The 23,896-nt window shown below is 45.4% G+C and overlaps 1 protein-coding gene across 13 annotated transcripts in view; it reads right to left on the reverse strand.

Moving 5' to 3' along the window:
* Positions 1–23,896, reverse strand: part of LOC135547586 (semaphorin-5B-like) — a 294,439-nt gene that overhangs the window by 31,416 nt on the left and 239,127 nt on the right. For all 13 annotated transcript variants that reach the window (XM_064976720.1, XM_064976725.1, XM_064976724.1 and 10 more), the window contains 2 exons: positions 1,323–1,440; positions 748–929 (listed from right to left, as the gene is read on the reverse strand). In XM_064976720.1, coding sequence (XP_064832792.1) covers positions 748–929; positions 1,323–1,440 — 300 coding nt within the window. The remainder of the gene's footprint in view (positions 1–747; positions 930–1,322; positions 1,441–23,896) is intronic.

A 23,896-nucleotide genomic window follows, 5' to 3' on the forward strand; every position in this document is an offset into this window, starting at 1 on the left:
CTTGGTTTAAACTGGCATACCTATGAAAGGAGGTCCGCCCCACACACACACACAAACACAACTCCGGCAATTTGTATATGAGCAGTTCTCTCACACTAATGATAATTGGACCTGGGTTTAATCTGGCATAGCTATGAAAGGAGCTCCGCCACTTTGTGTCTGAGTTGTAATGGTTACACACACACACACACACACACACACACACACACACACACACACACACACACACACACACACACACACACACACACACACACACACACACACACACACACACACACACACATACCAGCACATGAAGGAGCCGGCACTTTGTATCTGAGAGCTGTTCTCTCACAGTAATGGTGATTGACCAATTTCCTTAGACACAGACGGGACAAGACCTCTGAGGGGAAACTTGGATGTCACCTACATTATTTAATCAAAACCCTGTTTTGTAGACATACCTCTTATCCTGTCAGAATGTTAATTCTGTCACAGCCTGGGTACAATGCTGCATTTCTGAGGATGCATCTGAAATGGGACCCTATTATCCATTGTGCACTGCTTTTGCCCAGAGCAGATGTCCAATATCCACACTAGCATTATAAGCATACTGCTTAGAATGCATGCCCTATACATTGCTTCATACTATGTAGTATGCTAGTATGGACAGAGAGACTAAGAAGTGCACTATATAGGGATTTGGGTGCCATTTGGGACACACAGTGAGTAAGATTGGTGTGGTTGGTTGGTGGTTCTACATACCTGGAGCAATTGGAGACTTCGATGGTGGACCCCTCACAGTTCCTCCCACCACAACGAGCAGAGGGATTGTCACACGCCCTGGAGCGACACAGACAGGAGCTGGTGCCGTCGCCATCGTCATTGCTGCATGGTTGCCACGTCGTCCAGGGTCCAAAGACGCCATTGGTGGTCTGGTTCCTCAGCTAAAAAGTCAGACAGGGCAGAGAGAGACTGGAGCGTCAGGGACTGGAACGGACAGGATGCCATCATTAATCATGTGGTACTTTATGACAAGACCCTTGAGGCTCAAAAATGATTTTGCGAGAGCGGCCTGGACAAACTGTAACAATGTCACACCAGGACCAGGGTCCCTGAGGAGAGTTGACATAGCACAAAATTGTTAAAGTGTCAGACTACTGTAGGGCCAGTCCCCAGGAGAGACCAGACAGACATGAGGTATTCCAGGGTGTCAGCCAGCCCGTGTTGCCATGTGGCAGGCAGTCCCATGGGGTTATGGGGGATTGTGCACCAGTGACAACAGATGCAATGAGGAGCTAGGTGGGAGAGGGAAACTGTGGGTCATTGTTGGATCTTACCGGACACACAGTGATGTTCTGACTCCACTGGCTCATGTTGGAGCTGTCCTCTAGAGTGGTGCAGCTTCTCTGTTTTCTGTCCCAGCCACAGTAGGGGTCCCGTGCCTCCAGGCATAGCCTACAGGGGGCAGGAGAAAGGAGGAGGGGAGAGGGACAGGAACAGGGAGGGAGGGAGAGGCACATAGAGAGGGACTTTTATAGTATTATAGCTACTATTCTTATTGTTGTTGTTGCTGTTATTTTTATAATTGTTATGGGTATCACTTCACTTTGGCAACATTGACCATGTCATTCTTACCAAGCATATACTGTGATCGAAAAACTGTAAATAATATGGTAATTTAGGTATTTTCAACACTAAAGTGCTGTTTACTGCAGCATCATTTTTGTGGGAAACTGTTATGGACAGGGCAAATAATTGCTGTTGTCACGCCCTGGTCTTAGTATTTTGTGTTTTCTTTATTATTTTGGTCAGGCCAGGGTGTGACATGGGTTATTTATGTGTTGTGTTTTGTCTAGGTTTTTTTGTAGGTTATGGGATTGTGGTGTAGTATAGTTGTCTAGAAAAGTCTATGGTTGCCTGGAGTGGTTCTCAATCAGAGACAGGTGTTTATCGTTGTCTCTGATTGGGAACCATATTTAGGCAGCAATATTCTTTGAGTGTTTCGTGGGTGATTGTTCATGTCTCTGTGTTTGGTTTGCACCAGATAGGGCTGTTTCGGATTTTCATGTTACATTTATTGTTTTTGTATTGTTCGTCATTATCTTTATTAAAGATGTATCGAGATAACCACGCTGCATTTTGGTCTTCCAAAATGGGAGGCACACAGGGAGTATGGCGAAGCCAGGTAGGAGACCTGCGCCAACTTCCTGTGCTTACCGGGGGGCTAGAGAGACCGTGCCGCACTGGCAGGGTGACCGGGAGCATTCAACCAGGTAAGGTTGGGCAGGCTCGGTGCTCAAGAGCTCCAGTGCGCCTGCACGGTCCGGTCTATCCAGTACCACCTCCACGCACCAGCCCTCCGGTGGCAGCTCCCCGCACCAGGCTTCCTCTGCGTGTCCTCGGCCCAGTACCACCAGTGCCAGCACCACGCATCAGGCCTACAGTGCGCCTCGCCTGTCCAGCGCTGCCAGAGCCTTCCTCCTCTCCAGCGCTGCCAGAGCCTGCCTCCTCTCCAGCGCTGCCGGAGTGTCCTGCCTGTCCAGCGCTGAGCTGCCAGTCTGCGTCTGCAAGGAGCCGCCAGTCTGCAAGGAGCCGCCAGAGCCGCCAGTCTGCAAGGAGCCGCCAGAGCCGCCAGTCTGCAAGGAGCCGCCAGAGCCGCCAGTCTGCAAGGAGCCGCCAGAGCCGCCAGTCTGCAAGGAGCCGCCAGAGCCGCCAGTCTGCAAGGAGCCGCCAGAGCCGCCAGTCTGCAAGGAGCCGCCAGAGCCGCCAGTCTGCAAGGAGCCGCCAGAGCCGCCAGTCTGCATGGAGCAGCCAGAGCCGCCAGTCTGCATGGAGCAGCCAGAGCCGCCAGTCTGCATGGAGCAGCCAGAGCCGCCAGTCTGCATGGAGCAGCCAGAGCCGCCAGTCTGCCAGTATCCGCCGGTCTGCCAGGATCTTCCAGATCCGCCGGTCAGCCGGGATCCGTCATTCAGCCAGGATCCGCCACTCAGCCAGGATCCGCCAGTCAGCCGGGATCTGCCAGAGCTCCCAGTCAGCCAGGATCTGCCGGAACCGCCATTCAGCCAGGATCTGCCAGAGCCATCAACCTGCCTGAGCTTCCTCTCAGTCCCGAGCTTCCTCTCAGTCCCGAGCTATCCCTCAGTCCCGAGCTGTCCCTCAGTCCGGAGCTGCCCCTCAGTCCAGTGGGGCCCTTTGTTGGGGTTACTAGGCCAAGGTCAACGGCGAGGGTCGCCAATCTAAGGATGCGATGTAAGCGGACTAAGACTATGTTGGAGTGGGGTCCACGTCCCACGCCGGAGCCGCCACCGTGGACAGACGGCCACCCGTACCCTCCCCTATGGGTTTAGATGTGCGGCCGGGAGTCCGCACCTGGGGGGGGGGGGTGTTCTGTCACGCCCTGGTCTTAGTATTTTGTGTTTTCTTTATTATTTTGGTCAGGCCAGGGTGTGACATGGGTTATTTATGTGGTGTGTTTTGTCTTGTTTTTTTTTTTGTAGGTTATAGGATTGTGGTGTAGTATAGTTGTCTAGAAAAGTCTATGGTTGCCTGGAGTGGTTCTCAATCAGAGGCAGGTGTTTATCGTTGTCTCTGATTGGGAACCATATTTAGGCAGCCATATTCTTTGAGTGTTTCGTGGGTGATTGTTCCTGTCTCTGTGTTTTGTTTGCACCAGATAGGGCTGTTTTGGATTTTCACGTTACGTTTATTGTTTTTGTATTGTTCGTCATTATCTTTATTAAAGATGTATCGAGATAACCACGCTGCATTTTGGTCCTCCTCTCTTTCACCGGAAGAAAACCTTAACAGCTGTATTTTGAATGGTACTGTATTCTGTGGGGTGGAATTACAGTACCATTCAAAATACAGCTGTATCATTGGATCGCCAAAAACCCTTTGACCTCTAGTGGGTGCATAGTTGTGTTGTTTCTGGCTCATTAACATATTTTGAAGTTTGCCTTGTAAGAGGCTATATCTGTTGGACCCGTGAGTGAAAATGCTGTATCAATTTAACTTGTATGTGATTATACTGCACCATCATTTCAAATAGAGGACAGATTGGAGTGGCACCAAGTCTGAAACATCTTCCCCTCCCCAACACAAAGATACAAACACACTGTCAACCACTCCACCAGACCAACCATATCTAACTAAATGATGGACTGATGTTACCTGTTTTTTTTAATTGAATGAATTTGTTTGTATTTCTCTTTATGTCATTAGCTTAAGTTGGATTGATTCACTTTGGTTTGATTGTTTATTATTTAGAATTGTAACTAAATTGATTAAACATTTTTATTATAAAATCATTTTTGGAAAAAACTAATGAGTTGACCTTCAATGGTTGAGTATTTTGCCATCTCTTTTTAGTGGGGTTTTCCATGTATTCGCTGCCAGTTAGGAAACCTCTGTTAAGTCTCTAGAAATGCAATGTGTAAACACTTTATCTAGCAGCCAACATGCTTGCACCGATCCCTTGTAATTACAGTAAAATACTGTGAAATACAAAACCTTCCCCTAAATGAATTTCATTCATTCATCCACTCATTCCTTCTGATCACATAGTGCCTGTTGATTACACAGTACCTGCTTTGATACTGTAGTTATATTACAGAATGTGTACTGTAATATGAAATAGAACATGTTTGTAGCCACCGAGTTGCCTGTAAGCTACTGTCTATTTCAATTTCACAGTATCCCTTTTACAGTGTATCAGATTTGAGAGAGAGAGAGAGAGAGAGAGAGAGAGAGAGAGAGTCAGTCAAAGCAGTAAATACAAGCAGAGAGCCTCCCTAGAGCTAAGACTACTGCTAACAGACCAGACCACACAATGGCTGGTCATTAAACCGTGTACAAATAAACTCACACTCCCTCCAGACACACAGCTTGCACCCCTGTGATTCTAACAGAGCATCTGACTAGAGGTAAACAAATCAGCCCGTTTATCCCCCCTCACCTCCCCTGCCTCCTTCCTTCCCCCTCCCAACACCCCTCCCCCTCACTCAGAACACCACACAGGAACCAAACAGTGATTAAATACATTGTAAGCTCCCAGTAAAACAGGGGCTTAATGAGGGGTAATTAATTCTAAACCCATTAATGATGAAATTAAGCTGTGAGAGACAGAGAGATAGAGAGACAGAGAGCAAGAGAGAGAGCTGGAGAGAGAGAGAAGAGAGAGAAACAGAGATAGAGTGAGAGAGAGAGAGAAGACCTTACACTCTGAGATGATAATGTTATTTTTTAACACATCTGTGTGTCTGGTTAGATCCGACACATGCTGCATTACTTTAAACACAATCACTGTTTTGATACAACATCATTTGTGTAAAAGTTTCAACACATTTGGAGTCAATTCCTGCAATGAAAAGTGAAGTGAAGTGACAACTGGCAGCCTGGAGTGAGCCTCAGCCAGTCAGCAGGAGGAATATTAAACAAGAAACAAGGTCAATTTACTCTTTATCTGAATGAGCTGACCACTTGAGGCAAATGTGGAGAAGACATAGCAACATTCTATTCCTGACATATTCTTTCAGACAAGTTTTCAAGAAGTAAGGCTAAATAGGCAAATTTTACCATAATCATTCTCATTATCATATTTCCCACAAAGTATAATGGATTTTTATTATAGTCCAGTTGGGGGTGGTAATGCAACATACTAAACCCTGGCAGTCATTCTGAATGCAGGTTGTGTGAATAAAAATAACAGTTGTTGGAGTGGCCGGTAGCCTAGTGGTTAGAGCATTGGACTAGTAACCGGAAGGTTGCAAAATTGAATCCCCGAGCTGACAAGGTAAAAATCGGTTGTTCTGCCCCTGAACAAGGCAGTTAACCCACTGTACCTATTCCATCATTGAAAATAAGAATTTGTTCTTAACTGACTTGCCTCGTTAAATAAATGCAAAATAAAAATATCCGAGCACCTGCGGGATTCCATTAGGAGTTACACATCACTTTGCAAGCCAGCACAATGTGACTTACAGGTAGGATGTCAACGTCTGGTGACTTTTCCAGAAATCTCATTTGGGAACTTCTTTGAAAATTGGAGGGAATAAGCAGAAATTCTGGAATCTTTCAACCAAGATTCAATCAACTCTCAATGGTGCAGCAGTACAACTTTTTGAGGATCTGAAGACCCATGCCAATTCTTTGCAGTCTCCTGAGGGGGAATAGGGATTGTTGTGCACCTCTTCACAACTGTCTTAGTGTGTTTGGATCAGGATAGTTTCTTACTGATGTGGACACCAAGAAACTTGAATCGCCCGTCAATGTGAATGGGGGCTCAGCCCGTCAATGTGAATGTGGGCATGCTCAGCCCGTCAATGTGAATGGGGGCATGCTCAGCCCGTCAATGTGAATGGGGGCATGTTCAGCCGTCGTCAATGTGAATGGGGGCTCAGCCCGTCAATGTGAATGTGGGCATGCTCAGCCCGTCAATGTGAATGTGGGCTCAGCCCGTCAATGTGAATGGGGGCTCAGCCCGTCAATGTGAATGGGGGCATGCTCAGCCCGTCAATGTGAATGGGGGCATGCTCAGCCCGTCAATGTGAATGGGGGCTCAGCCCGTCAATGTGAATGGGGGCTCAGCCCGTCAATGTGAATGGGGGCATGCTCAGCCCGTCAATGTGAATGTGGGCATGCTCAGCCCGTCAATGTGAATGGGGCTCAGCCCGTCAATGTGAATGTGGGCATGCTCAGCCCGTCAATGTGAATGGGTGCTCAGCCCGTCAATGTGAATGGGGGCATGCTCAGCCCGTCAATGTGAATGGGGGCTCAGCCCGTCAATGTGAATGTGGGCATGCTCAGCCCGTCAATGTGAATGTGGGCTCAGCCCGTCAATGTGAATGGGGGCTCAGCCCGTCAATGTGAATGTGGGCTCAGCCCGTCAATGTGAATGGGGGCTCAGCCCGTCAATGTGAATGGGGGCATGCTCAGCCCGTCAATGTGAATGGGGGCATGCTCAGCCCGTCAATGTGAATGGGGGCATGCTCAGCCCGTCAATGTGAATGGGGGCATGCTCAGCCCGTCAATGTGAATGGGGGCTCAGCCCGTCAATGTGAATGGGGGCTCAGCCCGTCAATGTGAATGGGGGCATGCTCAGCCCGTCAATGTGAATGGGGCATGCTCAGCCCGTCAATGTGAATTGGGGCTCAGCCCGTCAATGTGAATGGGGGCTCAGCCCGTCAATGTGAATGTGGGCATGCTCAGCCCGTCAATGTGAATGTGGGCACAGCCCGTCATTTTGATTGGGCATGCTCAGCCCGTCAATGTGAATGTGGGCATGCTCAGCCCGTCAATGTGAATGGGAATGCTCAGCCCGTCAATGTGAATGGGAATGCTCAGCCCGTCAATGTGAATGGGGGCATGCTCAGCCCGTCAATGTGAATGGGGGCTCAGCCCGTCAATGTGAATGTGGGGCTCAGGTCAATGTGAATGGGGGCTCAGCCCGTCAATGTGAATGGGTCAATGCTCAGCCCGTCAATGTGAATGGGGGGCATGCTCAGCCCGTCAATGTGAATGGGTGCTCAGCCCGTCAATGTGAATGGGGCTCAGCCCGTCAATGTGAATGGGGCATGCTCAGCCCGTCAATGTGAATGGGGGCATGCTCAGCCCGTCAATGTGAATGGGGGGCATGCTCAGCCCGTCAATGTGAATGGGGGCTCAGCCCGTCAATGTGAATGTGGGCATGCTCAGCCCGTCAATGTGAATGTGGGGGCATGCTCATGGGGGCCCAGTCAATGTGAATGGGGGCATGCTCAGCCCGTCAATGTGAATGGGGGCATCAGCCCGTCAATGTGAATGGGGCATGCTCAGCCCGTCAATGTGAATGGGGGCATGCTCAGCCCGTCAATGTGAATGGGGGCATGCTCAGCCCGTCAATGTGAATGGGGTGAATGGGGGCATGCTCAGCCCGTCAATGTGAATGGGGGCATGCTCAGCCCGTCAATGTGAATGGGGGCATGCTCAGCCCGTCAATGTGAATGGGGGCATGCTCAGCCCGTCAATGTGAATGGGGGCATGCTCAGCCCGTCAATGTGAATGGGGGCTCAGCCCGTCAATGTGAATGGGGGCATGCTCAGCCCGTCAATGTGAATGGGGCATGCTCAGCCCGTCAATGTGAATGGGGGCATGCTCAGCCCGTCAATGTGAATGGGGGCATGCTCAGCCCGTCAATGTGAATGGGGGCATGCTCAGCCCGTCAATGTGAATGTGGGCATGCTCAGCCCGTCAATGTGAATGTGGGCATGCTCAGCCCGTCCAATGTGGGCATGCTCAGCCCGTCAATGTGAATGGGGGCTCAGCCCGTCAATGTGAATGTGGGGCTCAGCCCGTCAATGTGAATGGGGGCTCAGCCCGTCAATGTGAATGGGGGCATGCTCAGCCCGTCAATGTGAATGGGGGCTCAGGTCAATGTGAATGTGGGCATGCCCAGTCCGTCATGTGAATGGGGCATGCAGCCCGTCAATGCTCAGCCCGTCAATGTGAATGTGGGCATGCTCAGCCCGTCAATGTGAATGGGGGCATGCTCAGCCCGTCAATGTGAATGGGGGCATGCTCAGCCCGTCAATGTGAATGGGGGCTCAGCCCGTCAATGTGAATGGGGGCATGCTCAGCCCGTCAATGTGAATGGGGGCATGCTCAGCCCGTCAATGTGAATGGGGGCTCAGCCCGTCAATGTGAATGGGGGCTCAGCCCGTCAATGTGAATGGGGCATGCTCAGCCCGTCAATGTGAATGTGGGCATGCTCAGCCCGTCAATGTGAATGTGGGCATGCTCAGCCCGTCAATGTGAATGGGGGCATGCTCAGCCCGTCAATGTGAATGGGGGCATGCTCAGCCCGTCAATGTGAATGGGGGCTCAGCCCGCTTTTTCCTGTAGTCATTGATCAGCTCTTTTGTCTTGCTCACATTAAGGGAGAGATTGTTCTCCTGGCACCCCACTGTCACGGGTGGTAATTCTACAATTCACTCAACAAGACAAGGCACACTGGGAAATTATATTGGAGGCATGGCTTAGTGGGGATGTGGCTTTCAGGTAGTTATTTTTGGCCACCTGTGATTGGGAGTGCTGTAACAGTTTAACTGTCTATATTAGAGGTAGATTTTTGCCTTTAACAAGGTAAAATGATTACCATAGCCAACAAAAGTCTGATCTCAGGTACAAAATTGTCAGAGTAGGTTTCCCTGGACTGTGTTTCTTCCTAGCAGTAACATGTTTGACATCTTTCAAGAATGATATTTTGCATGTACAGAACTTGTTTTATATAAGATGTTGTATATGGAGCAATAAATGAATCTAATAAATGGTTTTGTTTTTTACACGTCTTCCCCAGTCATTTACAGAAGTGGAATAAAACACAATATGTGGAATAAAACATTTTTTAACACATCCGTGTTTCTAGTTAGGAATGACATGTTACTTTTAACAATCACTGTTTTAAAAAATCTACACAAATCATGTGTTAAATGTGCCAACATGGTGATTGTCTTAAAAGTAACACAATATGTGTTGTTTCTAACTAGACACACGGATGTGTTTGAAAATATCACATATTTTCTAAGAATGTAGAGGAACAGGAATAGAGGGAAAGTGTTGACCACTTGTTGTAATCAACTCACCAACCCTTGCTGCCTCCAATTAGCCCGTACCGACCGACTCCCAATCGGCTCTCTAGCAGACCTGGGTTCAATAGTATTGGAAATCATTTGAAATACTTGATTGAGCTTGCCTGTTGCAATATAACTAATAGAAAACTCCCAAAAAGCAAAGCAAACGCTCAAAGTATTTCAAATATTTGACCTCAGGTCTGCTCACTACTGACTCCTTGTACATCTTCCCTTCAGCCCCCTTAGCTAGCAGGGAGAAAGAAAGGGCATTGTGTTCGTGGCATTGGCCTCTTGGTTCATTTGAATGGGGCCTCAGTGTTTCAGCTCGGAGGTTGAGGCAACACTGTTGTGTTCATACAGAACACACAGCCAAGCCTAAGGCAAGTCCTACAGCCTGGTGAGGAAGGTCTTCTGGAACCTAGGGAGGCCATTGTCCTAAGCTGACATATTTTACCAGCCTGTATCAGAGACGACCTGACATAGAGCTATAGGGAGAAGGGGGAAGGGATACATGTTTGGAAGAGATCCATGTTGTTGCGGTGACCTCCATCAGACAGAAAAAGGAGACCCTTACGCTATGCCATAGCTTTAAATGAGTGGTCAATGAGAGGGTGAAGACATGGCAAACATAACATGTTTGATTACTTGTAGCTGCATCACCAAAAACAGTTAGTTTGCATTCTGTTTACCCAGACACATAGACAGACAGAGTCTAAACACACACTTAAGAAGCCGGGCGGTTGTGCATAATAATTAAGAGCAAAGCAGACATCTTTCTGAGAGAAGAAGAAGAATACATAAGGACGTGCATAGTAAGAACATGGTGCAGATCTGAGGTCCAACAATTACCCTCTGTTACGGGTGAGGCAGATGTCAGGCCCTCGGGGCATGCACGCACACCCTTGGGTTAAATCACCCTTTCAACAAAATCACTTTAGCTGAAAGTTTACCTCCAAGCTCATTAATAACAGGAGAAATTGCGCGCACGCACACACACGTACGCACACACACAGCGGCCGACGGATGGCCAGGCCAGCAATGAAAGCCAGCCATCCATGTAAGCTCTTAAGACTATGAAAATGCGGCAGCTTGGAAAGAATGCTGACTTGGCGGCTTTTGACGAGCGCAGCGAGAGAGAGAGGAAGCGAAGGACGCTTTACCAGAGAAAAGATGAGAGGAGAGCCGGCCTGACGTACTAACACCACCACAGGGCATCCCAGCTGAACCATCTGCTCTCCTAACCCACTTTACTGTAACACTCGACCTCAGAGGAAACTCTTAGATTGGAGGTACTGGTGGGATTCAGATCACTTCTCTTTCCCTCTTTTTTTGATGCTTTTTTCATTTCATTTTTCAATTATTCAACAACAGAACAATACAATACAGCATGTGTAAGTACTACAACAAAAGGTCATTCAACCCTCCCCACCCTCCACAATTGGGAATCTGATTTCCATGTCAGTGCAACACGTTTTCTTGCAGTGGCAAGGGCAATTTCTGTCAATTAGATTTTTAAATTATTCCTCAAATTCACATTTGTGAATTTACCCAGAAGGTATATTTCAGGGTCAAGAGGGAAAGGGACCTCCGTAATAAAGGCCAGGGAGTCACAAACATCATGCCAGAAGGCTTGTCATTTAGTAAACTGACAAGTTAAATGCAAAAAAGTGCCTTCTGTTGGTCCAAATCTAAAATACATTTTTGATATTTCAGCGTGATATCTATGTAACCTATGAGCTGTCAGAGTTGGCGGAGGAAGTTGTAACGTAGAAGTCTATATCTAGAGTTGATGGTCGCTGACACATTATTTTGTCATAGGTCCGACCATAGCCCCTCATCAATCGTAGTATTCAATTTGGATTCCCATCGCTCTCTTGACTTCTGGTTTTGGGCATTGCTGCATGAGTACACTCTGGCTCTGGCTATAAATTTATGTGTCATGGTAATCATAGAGTAGTTGTTCAATACTTGATAGATTTGATAAAGTCATATCTCCAAGAGTGCTTCCACTTGTAGATAATGTTACTCCCAACCTCTTCATTAAGAACAAATATTTCCATCTGAATCCAAGAAGGGGCTGGTTCAGTTTCTAATAAGAATTAAATTAATCTAATTTGCGCTGCCCAGTAATACATCTTGAAACTTGGTAGACGGAGACCTCCTAGACTATAATCCTATTTTCATTTGTCCAGGCTTACCGTTCGAGTTTTACGGTTCCATACAAATTGTCTTTGTAACGTCTGCTTCCAACTCACTCTCAAACACATAGATCCCCTGAATGCAGCTCACTCTCCAGATCCCAATCACCGAATTCTGATGACCTGCTCACACACCTGTATGTCATTATCACACACTATTTAGTTCAGTTCTTTGCACCCCATCATTGTGAGGTATTGTTTGTTTTGTGACACAATGCTCTTCAGGGCGCTGGGTTTCCCGTAATTTACTCCTCCTGTGTATGATTTGTATGTTTTGCCTGCCTCACTAATGACACCTTTTGCCTATTCCCTGCCTTACTTTAGCCTGTTGGATTTCCTGTTGTCAACCTATTGCCTGATCTCCCGGATGACATTACTAGCCTTTTCCCTGCCTGTACTGTTACCTTTTTGGACCCTGTGTGTATGACCTTCTGCCTGCCCCTGGTCCCAGCTACCTGCCTCCTCCTGTGGTCCTTTACCCATAAACACCTGCTGCGCCCTGGGCTTGACGAAGCTTTCTGTCTCCCATCGTGTTCATTACTATCTTAGGGTATTGTTAAGGGACTTAAAGAAACTCTCGGGTAGGGATATGGTTAAAGATTGAAATAGGTACATCAACTTCGACAGAACGTTAATCTTATTGCAGCTAATTCTCCCAAATAATGTGAGAGGCAGATCGATCCATCTATTCAAGTTATCCACCATCTTCTAACCCAAGACAGAGTAGTTAAGCTCATCCAAATTTCTTAAGTCATTGTCAACTATGATTCCTAGATATTTGAACCCCTGTGGCGACCATCTGAAGGAAGCTGTACGTTTACAGATGCTATAGTCAAAGCGAGTCAGTGGAAGTTTTTCATGTTAACTTTGTAACCTGATAATGAGCTGTATGTACCCAAAAGTGTCTGTAGTTTTGAGAGGGATCTGGTCAGTTCAGAGAGGAACAAAATAATGTTGTCTGCAAACAATGAAATCTTGTGCGTTATCTGGCCCACCTGAAGGCCCTTTATGTCAGGATCCGTTCTTATGGCTTCCACCAGGGGTTCTATGGCTAGCACAAAAAGGAGTGGGGAAAGTGAACAGTTCTGTCTACTACCTCTAAAAAGAGTTGTAATGTAGCTGACATCATGCCATTAGTGGTGATCTTTGCTTGTGGTTTATAGTATAAAGTCTTCACCCAGTTGACAAACTAAGGACCAAAGTTAAATTTAACAAGGACCTTGAATAAGTATGGCCACTCCAGCCTATCAAAGGCCCTTTTATCATCTAGAGATACTGCTATACTAGGATCACTCTTCATACTGGCCATGTGAATTACGTTAAATAACCTGTGCAAATGATTGGTGGAGGATCTTTTCTGTATAAAGTCTGTTTGATCGGTGTTAAATCAGGTTTGGTAAATATTGTTCTAATCTATCAGCCTTAGACATGGATTTATAGTCGGCATTGAGGAGCGAGATCAGCTTATAGGAAGAGCATTGTAGAGGATCTTTATTTTTTATGTATAAGTGTTATAACAGCTGTGGAAAAGCAGTCTGGTAGGCTTTGCGTCTCAACAGCTAAATCTAGAACATCCATCAACAGAAGAATAAGCATATCTTTAAACTACTTCTAAAACTCAGGGGGAAAGCCATCATTGTGGTGATGGTGATTTGCCGGATTGTGAAGAGGAAATTGCCTTTTCGATTTCTGTTTTTGTAAAGGAGTGATCTAGTTAGTTTTGGTCTTCCTGTGTGAGGTGCGGCCTTTCAATAGTAAACAGAAATGTGTCTATCATTGCTGGTTCCATTCCATCAGAAGTGTTTAATAGAATAGTATTGTTTAAATGAATCATTAACATGTTCAGGGTTGTGAGACAAATCAAATCAAATTTATTTGCCATATACACATGGTTAGCGGATGTTAATGCGAGTGTAGCAAAATGCTTGTGCTTCTAGTTCCGACAATGCAGTAATAACCAACGAGTAATCTAACCTAACAATTCCAAAACTACTATCTTATACACACAAGTGTAAAGGGATAAAGAATATGTACATAAAGATATATGAATGAGTAATGGTACAGAATGGCATAGGCAAGATGGAGTAGATGGTATAGAGTACAGTATATACATATTAGATGAGTAATGTAGGGTACGTAAACAAAGTGGCATAGTTTAAAATGGGTAGTGATACATGTATTACATAAAGATGCAGTAGAAGATAAAGAGTACAGTATATAAATATACATATGAGATGAGTAATGTAGGGTATGTAAACATTATATTAAGTAGCATTGTTTAAAGTTGCTAGTGATATATTTTTCCATAAATTTCCCTTATTAAAGTGGCTGGAGTTGAGTCAGTGTGTTGGCAGCAGCCACTCAATGTTAGTGATGGCCTTGAGGCCAGTCTTGATGGCCAGTCTGATGGCCTTGAGATAGAAGCTGTTTTTCAGTCTCTCGGTCCTTGCTTTGATGCACCTGTACTGACCTCGCCTTCTGGATGATAGTGGGGTGAACAGGCAGTGGCTCGGGTGGTTGTTGTCCTTGATGATCTTTATGGCCTTCCTGTGACATCGGGTGGTGTAGGTGTTCTGGACGGCAGGTAGATTGTCCCTGGTGATGCGTTGTGCAAACCTCACTACCCTCTGGAGAGCCTTACAGTTGTGGGCGGAGCAGTTGCCGTACCAGGCGGTGATACAGCCCAACAGGATGCTCTCGGTTGGGCATCTGCAGAAGTTTGTGAGTGCTTTTGGTGACAAGCAGAATTTCTTCAGCCTCCTGAGGTTGAAGAGGCACTGCTGCGCCTTCTTCACGATGCCCTCTGTGTGAGTGGACCAATTCAGTTTGTCCATGACGTGTATGCCGAGGAACTTAAAACCTACTACCCTCTCCACTACTGTCCCGTCGATGTGGATAGGGGGGTGCTCCGTCTGCTGTTTCCTGAAGTCCATAATCATCTCCTTAGTTTTGTTGACGTTGAGTGTGAGGTTATTGTCCTGACACCACACTCCGAGGGCCCTCACCACCTCCCTGTAGGCCGTCTCGTCGTTGTTGGTAATCAAGCCTACCACTACAGTGTCGTCCGCAAACTTGACGATTGAGTTGGAGGCGTGCATGGCCACGCAGTCATGGGTGAACAGGGAGTACAGGAGAGGGCTCAGAACGCACCCTTGTGGGGCCCCAGTGTTGAGGATCCGCATGGTGGAGATGTTGTTACCTACCCTGACCACCTGGGGGCGGCCCGTCAGGAAGTCCAGTACCCAGTTGCACAGGGCGGGGACGAGACCCTGGGTCTCGAGCTTGATGACGAGGTTGGAGGGTACTATGGTGTTAAATGCTGAGCTGTAGTCAATGAACAGCAATCTCACATAAGTATTCCTCTTGTCCTGATGGGTTAGGGCAGTGTGCAGTGTGGTTGCGATTGCGTCGTCTGTGGACCTATTTGGGCGGTAACCAAATTGGAGTGGGTCTAGGGTGTCAGGTAGGGTGGAAGTGATATGGTTATTGACTAGTCTCTCAAAGCACTTCATGATGACGGAAGTAGTCGTTTAGCTCAGATACCTTAGCTTTCTTGGGAACAGGAACACTTAACCGTTCTGTGTTTCAATAGAGTTGATGATTCTCGATTTCGCCTCAGCTGTTATCTGCCAGGCCAAGACTTTGTGTATTTTCTCCCCCAAATACATAATGTCTTTGCCCAATTCTAATTGAATACCCTTTTCAATATTGTAAGTACTTAGGGTATTATATTTTAGTTTTTTATTCACCAATGATTGGTATGTTTCTTTAGAGCCAGATTTTTTTACTTTTTGTAGTAATAGGATTTCGTTCTGTAATTTATTCAATTCAGCAGTGCATTTCTTTTTGCGACCTTTGGTATAGGAAATTATTTGAACCCTAAGAAAGGCCTTTATTGTGTCCCAGATTACAAAACTATTGGGAGAGGATGGACAGTTTGTTTCACAGAAACACTTAATTTGGTCTCTGATAAATTGACAAAATTCTGTCTGTTTCAAAAGAGTTTGGTTTAGGCGCCATCTATAGGTCCCTTGAACTCGAGCTGGAATCCAAACAGAAAGTGTGAGGGGAGAATGATCTGAGTTAGTTCTGCATAAATACTCAGTTTCCACAACTCTGTGGGTTACCTGTGCTGCGGACAGGAGTAGAATGAGTAATCCCTATCTTGGGGGTGGAGCTTTCTCCATGTGTCTTTCAAATTTAATTTCATAAATGATAGCGTGGATGCGGCTGACTTAGTCAATGAGGTTGCTTTAGTTGAGCACCCTGAACAAAAATGAAAGTCGCCCCCAACTAAGAGTGTTCTCTGAAATGTACTACCTTTAAGAATATATCTTGAATAAAAATATGATCATCATAATTAGGTGCATATGCATTAAGCAAGGTCCAATATTCAGAATACATTCTGCCATGGACCACTACATAACGTCCCAGTGGATCAATAATTGTTTTGGTCACACAGAAGGGTCAATTCTTATTAATCAACACAGCTACTCCCCGTGTCTTTGTGTCCTACCCATGCCCTCTGTAACTTTTTATATTCTGCCCCTGTTTGATATGTTTCTTGTAGAATCGCAACATCAATCGATTAGCTTTTTCAAGTACATAATGACTTGTTTTCATTAAACAGGTCCATTCAGTCCATTAACGTTTAATGATGTATGATTTACTATCTTAGCCATGTTGTTCACTCAATACATGAATACAAATGTCAGGAGTATGTCCAATAAGGGTGTGGGATAATCTATTGCCTATTTTCCGTTGCCTGTAGTCAAATACATATTATAAAGCGAAGGTCTCTCACAAAACTGTACTGTAATATAAAGTAAACAAAACAAATAATTCCATTCCTCCCACCAGTGCTGTTCTTGAACGCGCCCAGCAGAAATCCCACCTGTAGTGGAGCTACGCTCCCAGCGTCGCTATTCCTAAATTGAATTTCTAACATGAAGGCAAATGTGAACGTGGAGCTCGAGCCCAGTAAATTAACAAACATAGAGAACGCTTCAGACTCCTTATATGATGCAAGTCAAAAAACAAAACCAATAACGGGTGTCCTGATCCCAACACACCTACCATGACAGGGAGCAAAATACTCATATAAATCATCATGGCTTAGCCATATAAAAACGTCTAACAAATCATACCAATGCCTCTGAGGACCTGAGGCCTGTCCCAAATAACAACTTAAAAACAATGCCACTCTGGTAAAAACGAATAGTTTGTTTACATGGATATTGGGTTCGTACCTCATTGATCTGTCAGTAAGCTATAGTATAATCCAGCAAAGCAGTCCTACCGGTTATGCAAATAATAAGGCAGACTAGTGGGACACAGCCCAGCTAGCAGCGAAACTAACCTGGTCCGCTATCCAATCAACCAGGTCCTGAGCTGGTGGTCTGCAGTCCGCAGAGAAAAGTTGCGACTTCTTTGGATGTTTTCTCTCTCTGTTTTTCACAGACATGTACACACGCACGCACCAGTGTGGACATTAAATCTAGGATTTACAGTGCAGACTAGAGGGCAAGCCAAGGTGTTAAGCTCCGATCTCATCTGACCTTTCTCCAGCAGCATGAACGGCTGGCCGGCCAAAGGTCTCAGGCCCCTGTTTCTGACTACTCAACAATTTTATCAAACAGAGCAGGACGTTGTAAAAGTATATCAGGTGAGTCAGCCAGCTACAGACAAGCCTCTGATGTACAGTAGGCCAGCTACAGACAAGGTTTTGATATACAGCAGGCCAACTACAGACAAGGCTCTGATGTACAGTAGGCCAGCTACAGAGAAGGCTCTGACATACCATAGGCCAGCTACAGACAAGGCTCTGACTTACTGTAGGCCAGCAACAGGCAAGGTTCTGATGTACAGGAAGCCAGCTACAGACAAGGCTTTGATGTACAGCAGGCCAACTACAGACAAGGCTCTGATGTACAGTAGGCCAGCTACAAACAATGCTCTGATGTACTGTAGGCCAGCTACAGACAAGGCTCTGATATACAGTAGGGAGCATCCAGGTACAGGTGGCGGAGTCTGCTGAGAGCTATGCAGGTAGCGTGTGTGTGTGTGTGTGTGTGTGTGAATGACTGTACATATCTGTTTAATTTAGCGAGAGAGCAAGAACTACGAAAGGGAGAGCGAGAAATTAACATAAAGACAAAAATAAATAGAGGAGAGCGCTTCTGCATGGTTTTGACACCAACACAAGACACCATACTGATATTCAATTCATCAGCTTCTTTTACCAGCGACACAGCACACTCAAAACAGCGTAGCCACAAAACATGGCCTGTTCAATTTTAAACAGAGCGAGCGGCAAAAACCCCCAACCAATAACACATGGCTTGGCTGGCGACAGACAGCATGTGATAAATCTCCAGCGTTTGCCACGAGGCTTAATGGACATTTTAAAAGGGCTTGTGAGAGCTGTAAAATGTATGTCCTTTACAAGGTCTTATAACAGAACATCATAAAGACAACAGTCACCTTCCGTTGAACTGTATTATATCCTCATTATTGTAAACAAGACAAGACACAGACAGGTGGTGTAAATATTATGATTAGAATTAGAGCCACGTTGTTAATCAATAGCCATGTTGGGGACATCTGGAATGTAAATTGACAGTAGATAGCTGTCCAGATGACTTCACTACAGTACAGCATTCCTCTGAATCCTCTCTGAATTTGCGATGTGTAATAAAGCAGTGTTAAATTAACACTGGAAGTGTGGACCAGTATAGACATTGAACAGTGTTGAATTAACACACTGCTTAGTATAAAACTCTATTTGCATATTTCCCAGAGTGGTTTGCCTTTTGAGTGAATTGTGAAGTTGTCACCCATGACAGAATTTGATAGTGGCAGAGACATGCTAGTTGCATTCATCTATTTTCAATCCTATGGACTTCACCAAGGGATGTCTAGGTGAATATGTTATCATCATTAAAATGTAATTATTTAACACAATACAATATGGATTTCGTAAGGCCTTATTTTGAGGACATACAGTGCAAACTGGGTTGCTTGGATGAACCAACTGCTGGGTTTCAGGCATTGGGTCGTTACGTATCATTGTTTTTAACACAGCTCCAGTGTCTATATGGGTCCACACATTCAGTGTTAATTTAATACTCTCAGTAGCTATCTTTCCATCCAATTGGTGATAGATTTTCATGTAAATAATCTAGAATCTGCATGAAGAAAATATGCATATTTTCCACCAGTGGTGTGTTTCCACCAGACAGACTTGTTGTGGATAAAAAGAAGTGGGTGATGACTTAGTGCACACAAAATGGACTTTTTCGCTTAAGTTTTTGTGGACTGAATAAAAATCCAAAGTTTAATGGATTTCCATCGCATTTTCAACTCTACTGATAGTTACAGTATATCACAAAAACAGTTTAGTTAAATGGAAAATGTGCCTACTATGGTCTTGGCATGTGCGCTCTAGCCAACAGCTCGCAGATGTGTGGGTATGCTGTGCGGGTAGGCTGTGCCTGTAGGCTGTGCAGGTAGGCTATTCTACATGATGACATTATTAGGGATATGAAATGGCAGTCAAGCATCGATCATCATCTCTCCAGAATAAGACCCTAGATATTTCTTGGAAAAGAGCATCAAGATCACTGTACACTTTTACCACCCTGTGAAGTTCATCATAATTTATTTCATCTGTAGCTTAAGGTTTCCTGAGGAACACACACCCATGTCATCGTGTGACCCCAAGTTAACTTCAATATGATGGTTTTTATATCAATATTTGCATATAAAGGCATTTCCACCGCCCTTTCTCGTATAATTAATTTTACCGACACAAAAAGATCCCACCATGTCAAACATACAAATCATCTGTCGGCATTTACACAATTATACTGAAACATCTTGTTTCCATCACAGCTGTGGTGATTTTTTTTTATACGGTATGACTTTACTTGCATAAAAACTGTGGATGGAAACGTGGTTATTTTTTATTTAACACTGGAGAACTTGCTGTGGAGCCTTGCTACCCCAGGAAATCTTACGTTTTATCACATGCCGTCGGGAGGAACTACTGGATATAAGAGCAATGTCAACTTATCAACATTACAACCAGGAATACGACTTTCCCGAAAGGGTGTATGCCTTAAGATTAATGAGAAGTGGTGTGATCATAACAACATACAGGAACTCAAGTCCTTTTGCTCGTCTGACCTAGTAATCCTCACAATCAAATGTCGACCGCATTATCTACCAAGAGAATTCTCTTCGATTATAATCACACCCGTATATATCCCCCCCCAAGCAGACACGTCAATGGCCCTGAACGAACTTCATTGGACTCTATGTAAACTGGAAACCACATATCCTGAGGCTGCATTCATTGTAGCTGGGGATTTTAACAAGGCTAATCTGAAAACAAGACTCCCTAAATTTTATCAGCATATTGAATGCGCTACCCGGGCGGAAAAAATCCTGGACCATTGTTACTCTAACTTCCGCGATGAATACAAACCCCTGCCCCGCCCTCCTTTTGGAAAATCTGATCACGACTCCATTTTGTTGCTCCCAGCCAATAGACAGAAACTAAAACAGAAAACGCCCATGCTCAGGTCTGTTCAACGCTGGTCCGACCAATCTGATTCCACGCTTCAAGACTGCTTCAATCACGTGGACTGGAATATGCTCCGCATAGAGTCGAACAACAACATTGATGAATACGCTGATTCAGTGAGCGAGTTTATTAGCAAGTGCATCAGTGATGTTGTACCCACAGCAACTATTAAAACCTTCCCCAACCAGAAACCGTGGATTGATGGCAGCATTCGTACAAAACTGAAAGCGCGAACCACTGCTTTCAATCAGGGCAAGGCGACCGGAAACATGACCGAATACAAACAGTGTAGCTATTCTCTCCGCAAGGCAATCAAACAAGCTAAGCGTCAGTATAGAGACAAAGTAGAGTCGCAATTCAACGGCTCAGACACGAGAGGTATGTAGCAGGGTGTACAGTCAATGACGGATTACAAATTAAAACCAGCCCCGTCACAGGCCACGATGTCCTGCTCCCAGACGAACTAAACAACTCCCTTGCTCGCTTTGAGGACAATAGAGTGACAACGACACGGCCCGCTACCAAAACCTGCGGGCTCTTCTTCACCGCAGCCAACATGAGTAAAGCATTTAAACGTGTTAACCCTCGCAAGGCTGCCGGGCCCAGACGGCATCCCCAGCTGCGTCCTCAGAGCATGAACAGACCAGGTGGCTGGTGTGTTTACGGACATATTCAATCAATCCTTATAACAGTCTGCTGTTCCCACATGCTTCAAGAGGGCCACCATTGTTCCTGTTCCCAAGAAAGCTAAAGTAACTGAGCTAAATGACTATCACCCCGTAGCACTCACCTCCGTCATCATGAAGTGCTTTGAGAGACTAGTCAAGGATCATATCACCTCCACCCTACCTGACACCCTAGACCCATTCCAATTTGCTTACCGCCCCAATAAGTCCACAGACGACGCAATCACAATCACACTGCACACTGCCCTAACCCATCGGGACAAGAGGAAAACCTATGCAAGAATGCTGTTCATCGACTACACCTCAGCATTTAACACCATAGTACCCTCCAAACTCGTCATCAAGCTCGAGACCCTGGATCTCGTCCCGGCCCTGTGCAACTGGGTCCTGGACTTCCTGACGGGCCGCCCCCAGGTGGTGAGGGTAGGTAACAACATCCACACCCCACTGATCCTCAACACTGGGGCCCCACAAGGGTGTGTTTTCAGCCCTCTCCTGTACTCCCTGTTCACCCATGACTGCGTGGCCATGCACGCCTCCAACTCAATCATCAAGTTTGCAGACGACACTACATTGGTAGGCTTGATTACCAACAACGATGAGACGGCCTACAGGGAGGAGGTGAGGGCCCTCAGAGTGTGGTGTCAGGAAAATAACCTCACACTCAACGTCAACAAAACAAAGGAGATGATTGTGGACAGCAGAGGGAGCGCCCCCCTATCCACATCGACGGAACAGTCGTGGAGAGGATAGTAAGTTTTAAGTTCCTCTGCGTACACGGACAAACTGAATTGGTCCACCCACATAGACAGCGTCGTGAAGAAGGCGCAGCAGCGCCTCTTCAACCTCAGGAGGCTGAAGAAAATTGGCTTGTCACCAAAAACACTCACAAACTTCTACAGATGCACAATCGAAAGCATCCTGTCGGGCTGTATCACCGCCTGGTACGTCAACTGCTCCGCCCACAACCGTAAGTCTCTCCAGAGGGTAGTGAGGTCTGCACAAAAAAATCACCGGAGTCAAATTACCTTCCCTCCAGGACACCTACACCACCCGATGTCACAGGAAGGCCATAAAGATCATCAAGAACAACAACCACCGAGCCACTGCCTGTTCACCCCACTATCATCCAGAAGGCGAGGTTAGTACATGTGCATCAAAGCAGGGACCGAGAGACTGAAAAACAGCTTCTATCTCAAGGCCATCATTGAGTGGCTGCTGCCATCATACTGTCATGTCTTTGGCTATCCCGGATTAAGTGATATGACATGCTATTCTATAAAATCCTTTCTCTGTAATTAATGTTACCTGATTGAGCTAATCATGTAAATGTAATTAACTAGAGAGTCGGGGCACCACAAAATAATATTTATAGAGCAATTATCTTCCGAATAAACTCTTAAAGACCTAGTAATATTTTACAGCAATAGCAGTCAATATTAATCGTCACCTTATTTCAGTCACATCTGAAAGTTGTAAATTCTTGGTTATCTTCACGAACCCTGGCTAACAAGTTGAATCAGCAATAAAAAATTGGGTTTGATTATTTATTTACTAAATACCTAACTAATCACACAGAATTACATCTACACAGAATGAATCATACCTTGATTACAAAATGTCCCCAGCGGAAGGAACAGATATGACAGCTGGTTACACAAATGAAAAGGGGGTTGGGTTTGAGTGAAAGAGCAGGATGACTTGAGGAACAAAGGGAGAAGCCATGCTATCGTAAATACAGTATCTTATGCATTCTAAATTGGTGGTAAATTGGATATGTAGTAGTGTCGTCGTTGGGTGGCTACTAATACTGACCATGTTTTTAGCTGCTGTTGCTAACTCAACAGCTAGGAGGTATCACTTCTGTAGTGAATAATAGTTCAAAGTTCATACCATTCACAACCAAAGCTCACGCTGAGGTTGGTTTCGTCCTGTAGTTATTATTGGAACCCTTCTGACATTGGATCGTCACCCTAATGTACCCGGAACAGCTGACATGTTAGTCCTTTTAATGTATGGACCGTCGTCCTCACATCCTCGGAACAGGAGGTTACATTTTCAACAAGGCTTTATATAGTGGAGGGAGAAGGGTGTGTTTTCATAGTTTACAGCCCATGTGTCTTCACAGGGGCGGGTCCCTGATTGAGCAGAGCCCTAACCTTATGAAAATCCAAATCTCTCATTTGGATGCTACAATTACATTTAATCTTTTCACCAATAATTTTATATTCAAACATTTATATTGAACAACAATTCCATGTGAATCCGATAACTACAATGTGCAGACTTTCCACTGTAGAGTTTATGTCATCCTATCCATTGATGAGAATGTCTCAGATGACAGCCGAACTGACATCTGAACTGACAACTACCACCGCATATGGGCAATTGGTCGGATTACCAGAATATAGTTAATTTCCCCCCACCTTCTGATGTTCCCAGAATCTCTATGTTAACTAAGAGCTGTTCAAATGTCACATCAGTAGGGTAGAGAGAGGGAAAAGGGGGGAGGGTTTATTTATGACTGTCATAAACCTACCCCCAGGCCAACGTCATGACAATACTGACTCAATCCCTAGCTGCTTTAAAATTTTAAATTGGGATGTAATAAATGTATCACTAATCACTTTAAACAATGGCACTTTATATAATGTTTATATACCCTACACTACTCATCTCATATGTATATACTGTACTCTATACCATCTACTGCATCTTGCCTATGCCGTTCGGCCATCGCTCGTCCATATATATTTTTATGTACATATCATTATTCATTCCTTTACACTTGTGTGTTGTTGTAGTTGTTGTAGAATTTGTTAGATTACTTGTTAG

Source organism: Oncorhynchus masou, chromosome 10 (assembly GCF_036934945.1).
Source record: "Oncorhynchus masou masou isolate Uvic2021 chromosome 10, UVic_Omas_1.1, whole genome shotgun sequence".
Classification (NCBI taxonomy): Eukaryota; Metazoa; Chordata; class Actinopteri; order Salmoniformes; family Salmonidae; genus Oncorhynchus; species Oncorhynchus masou.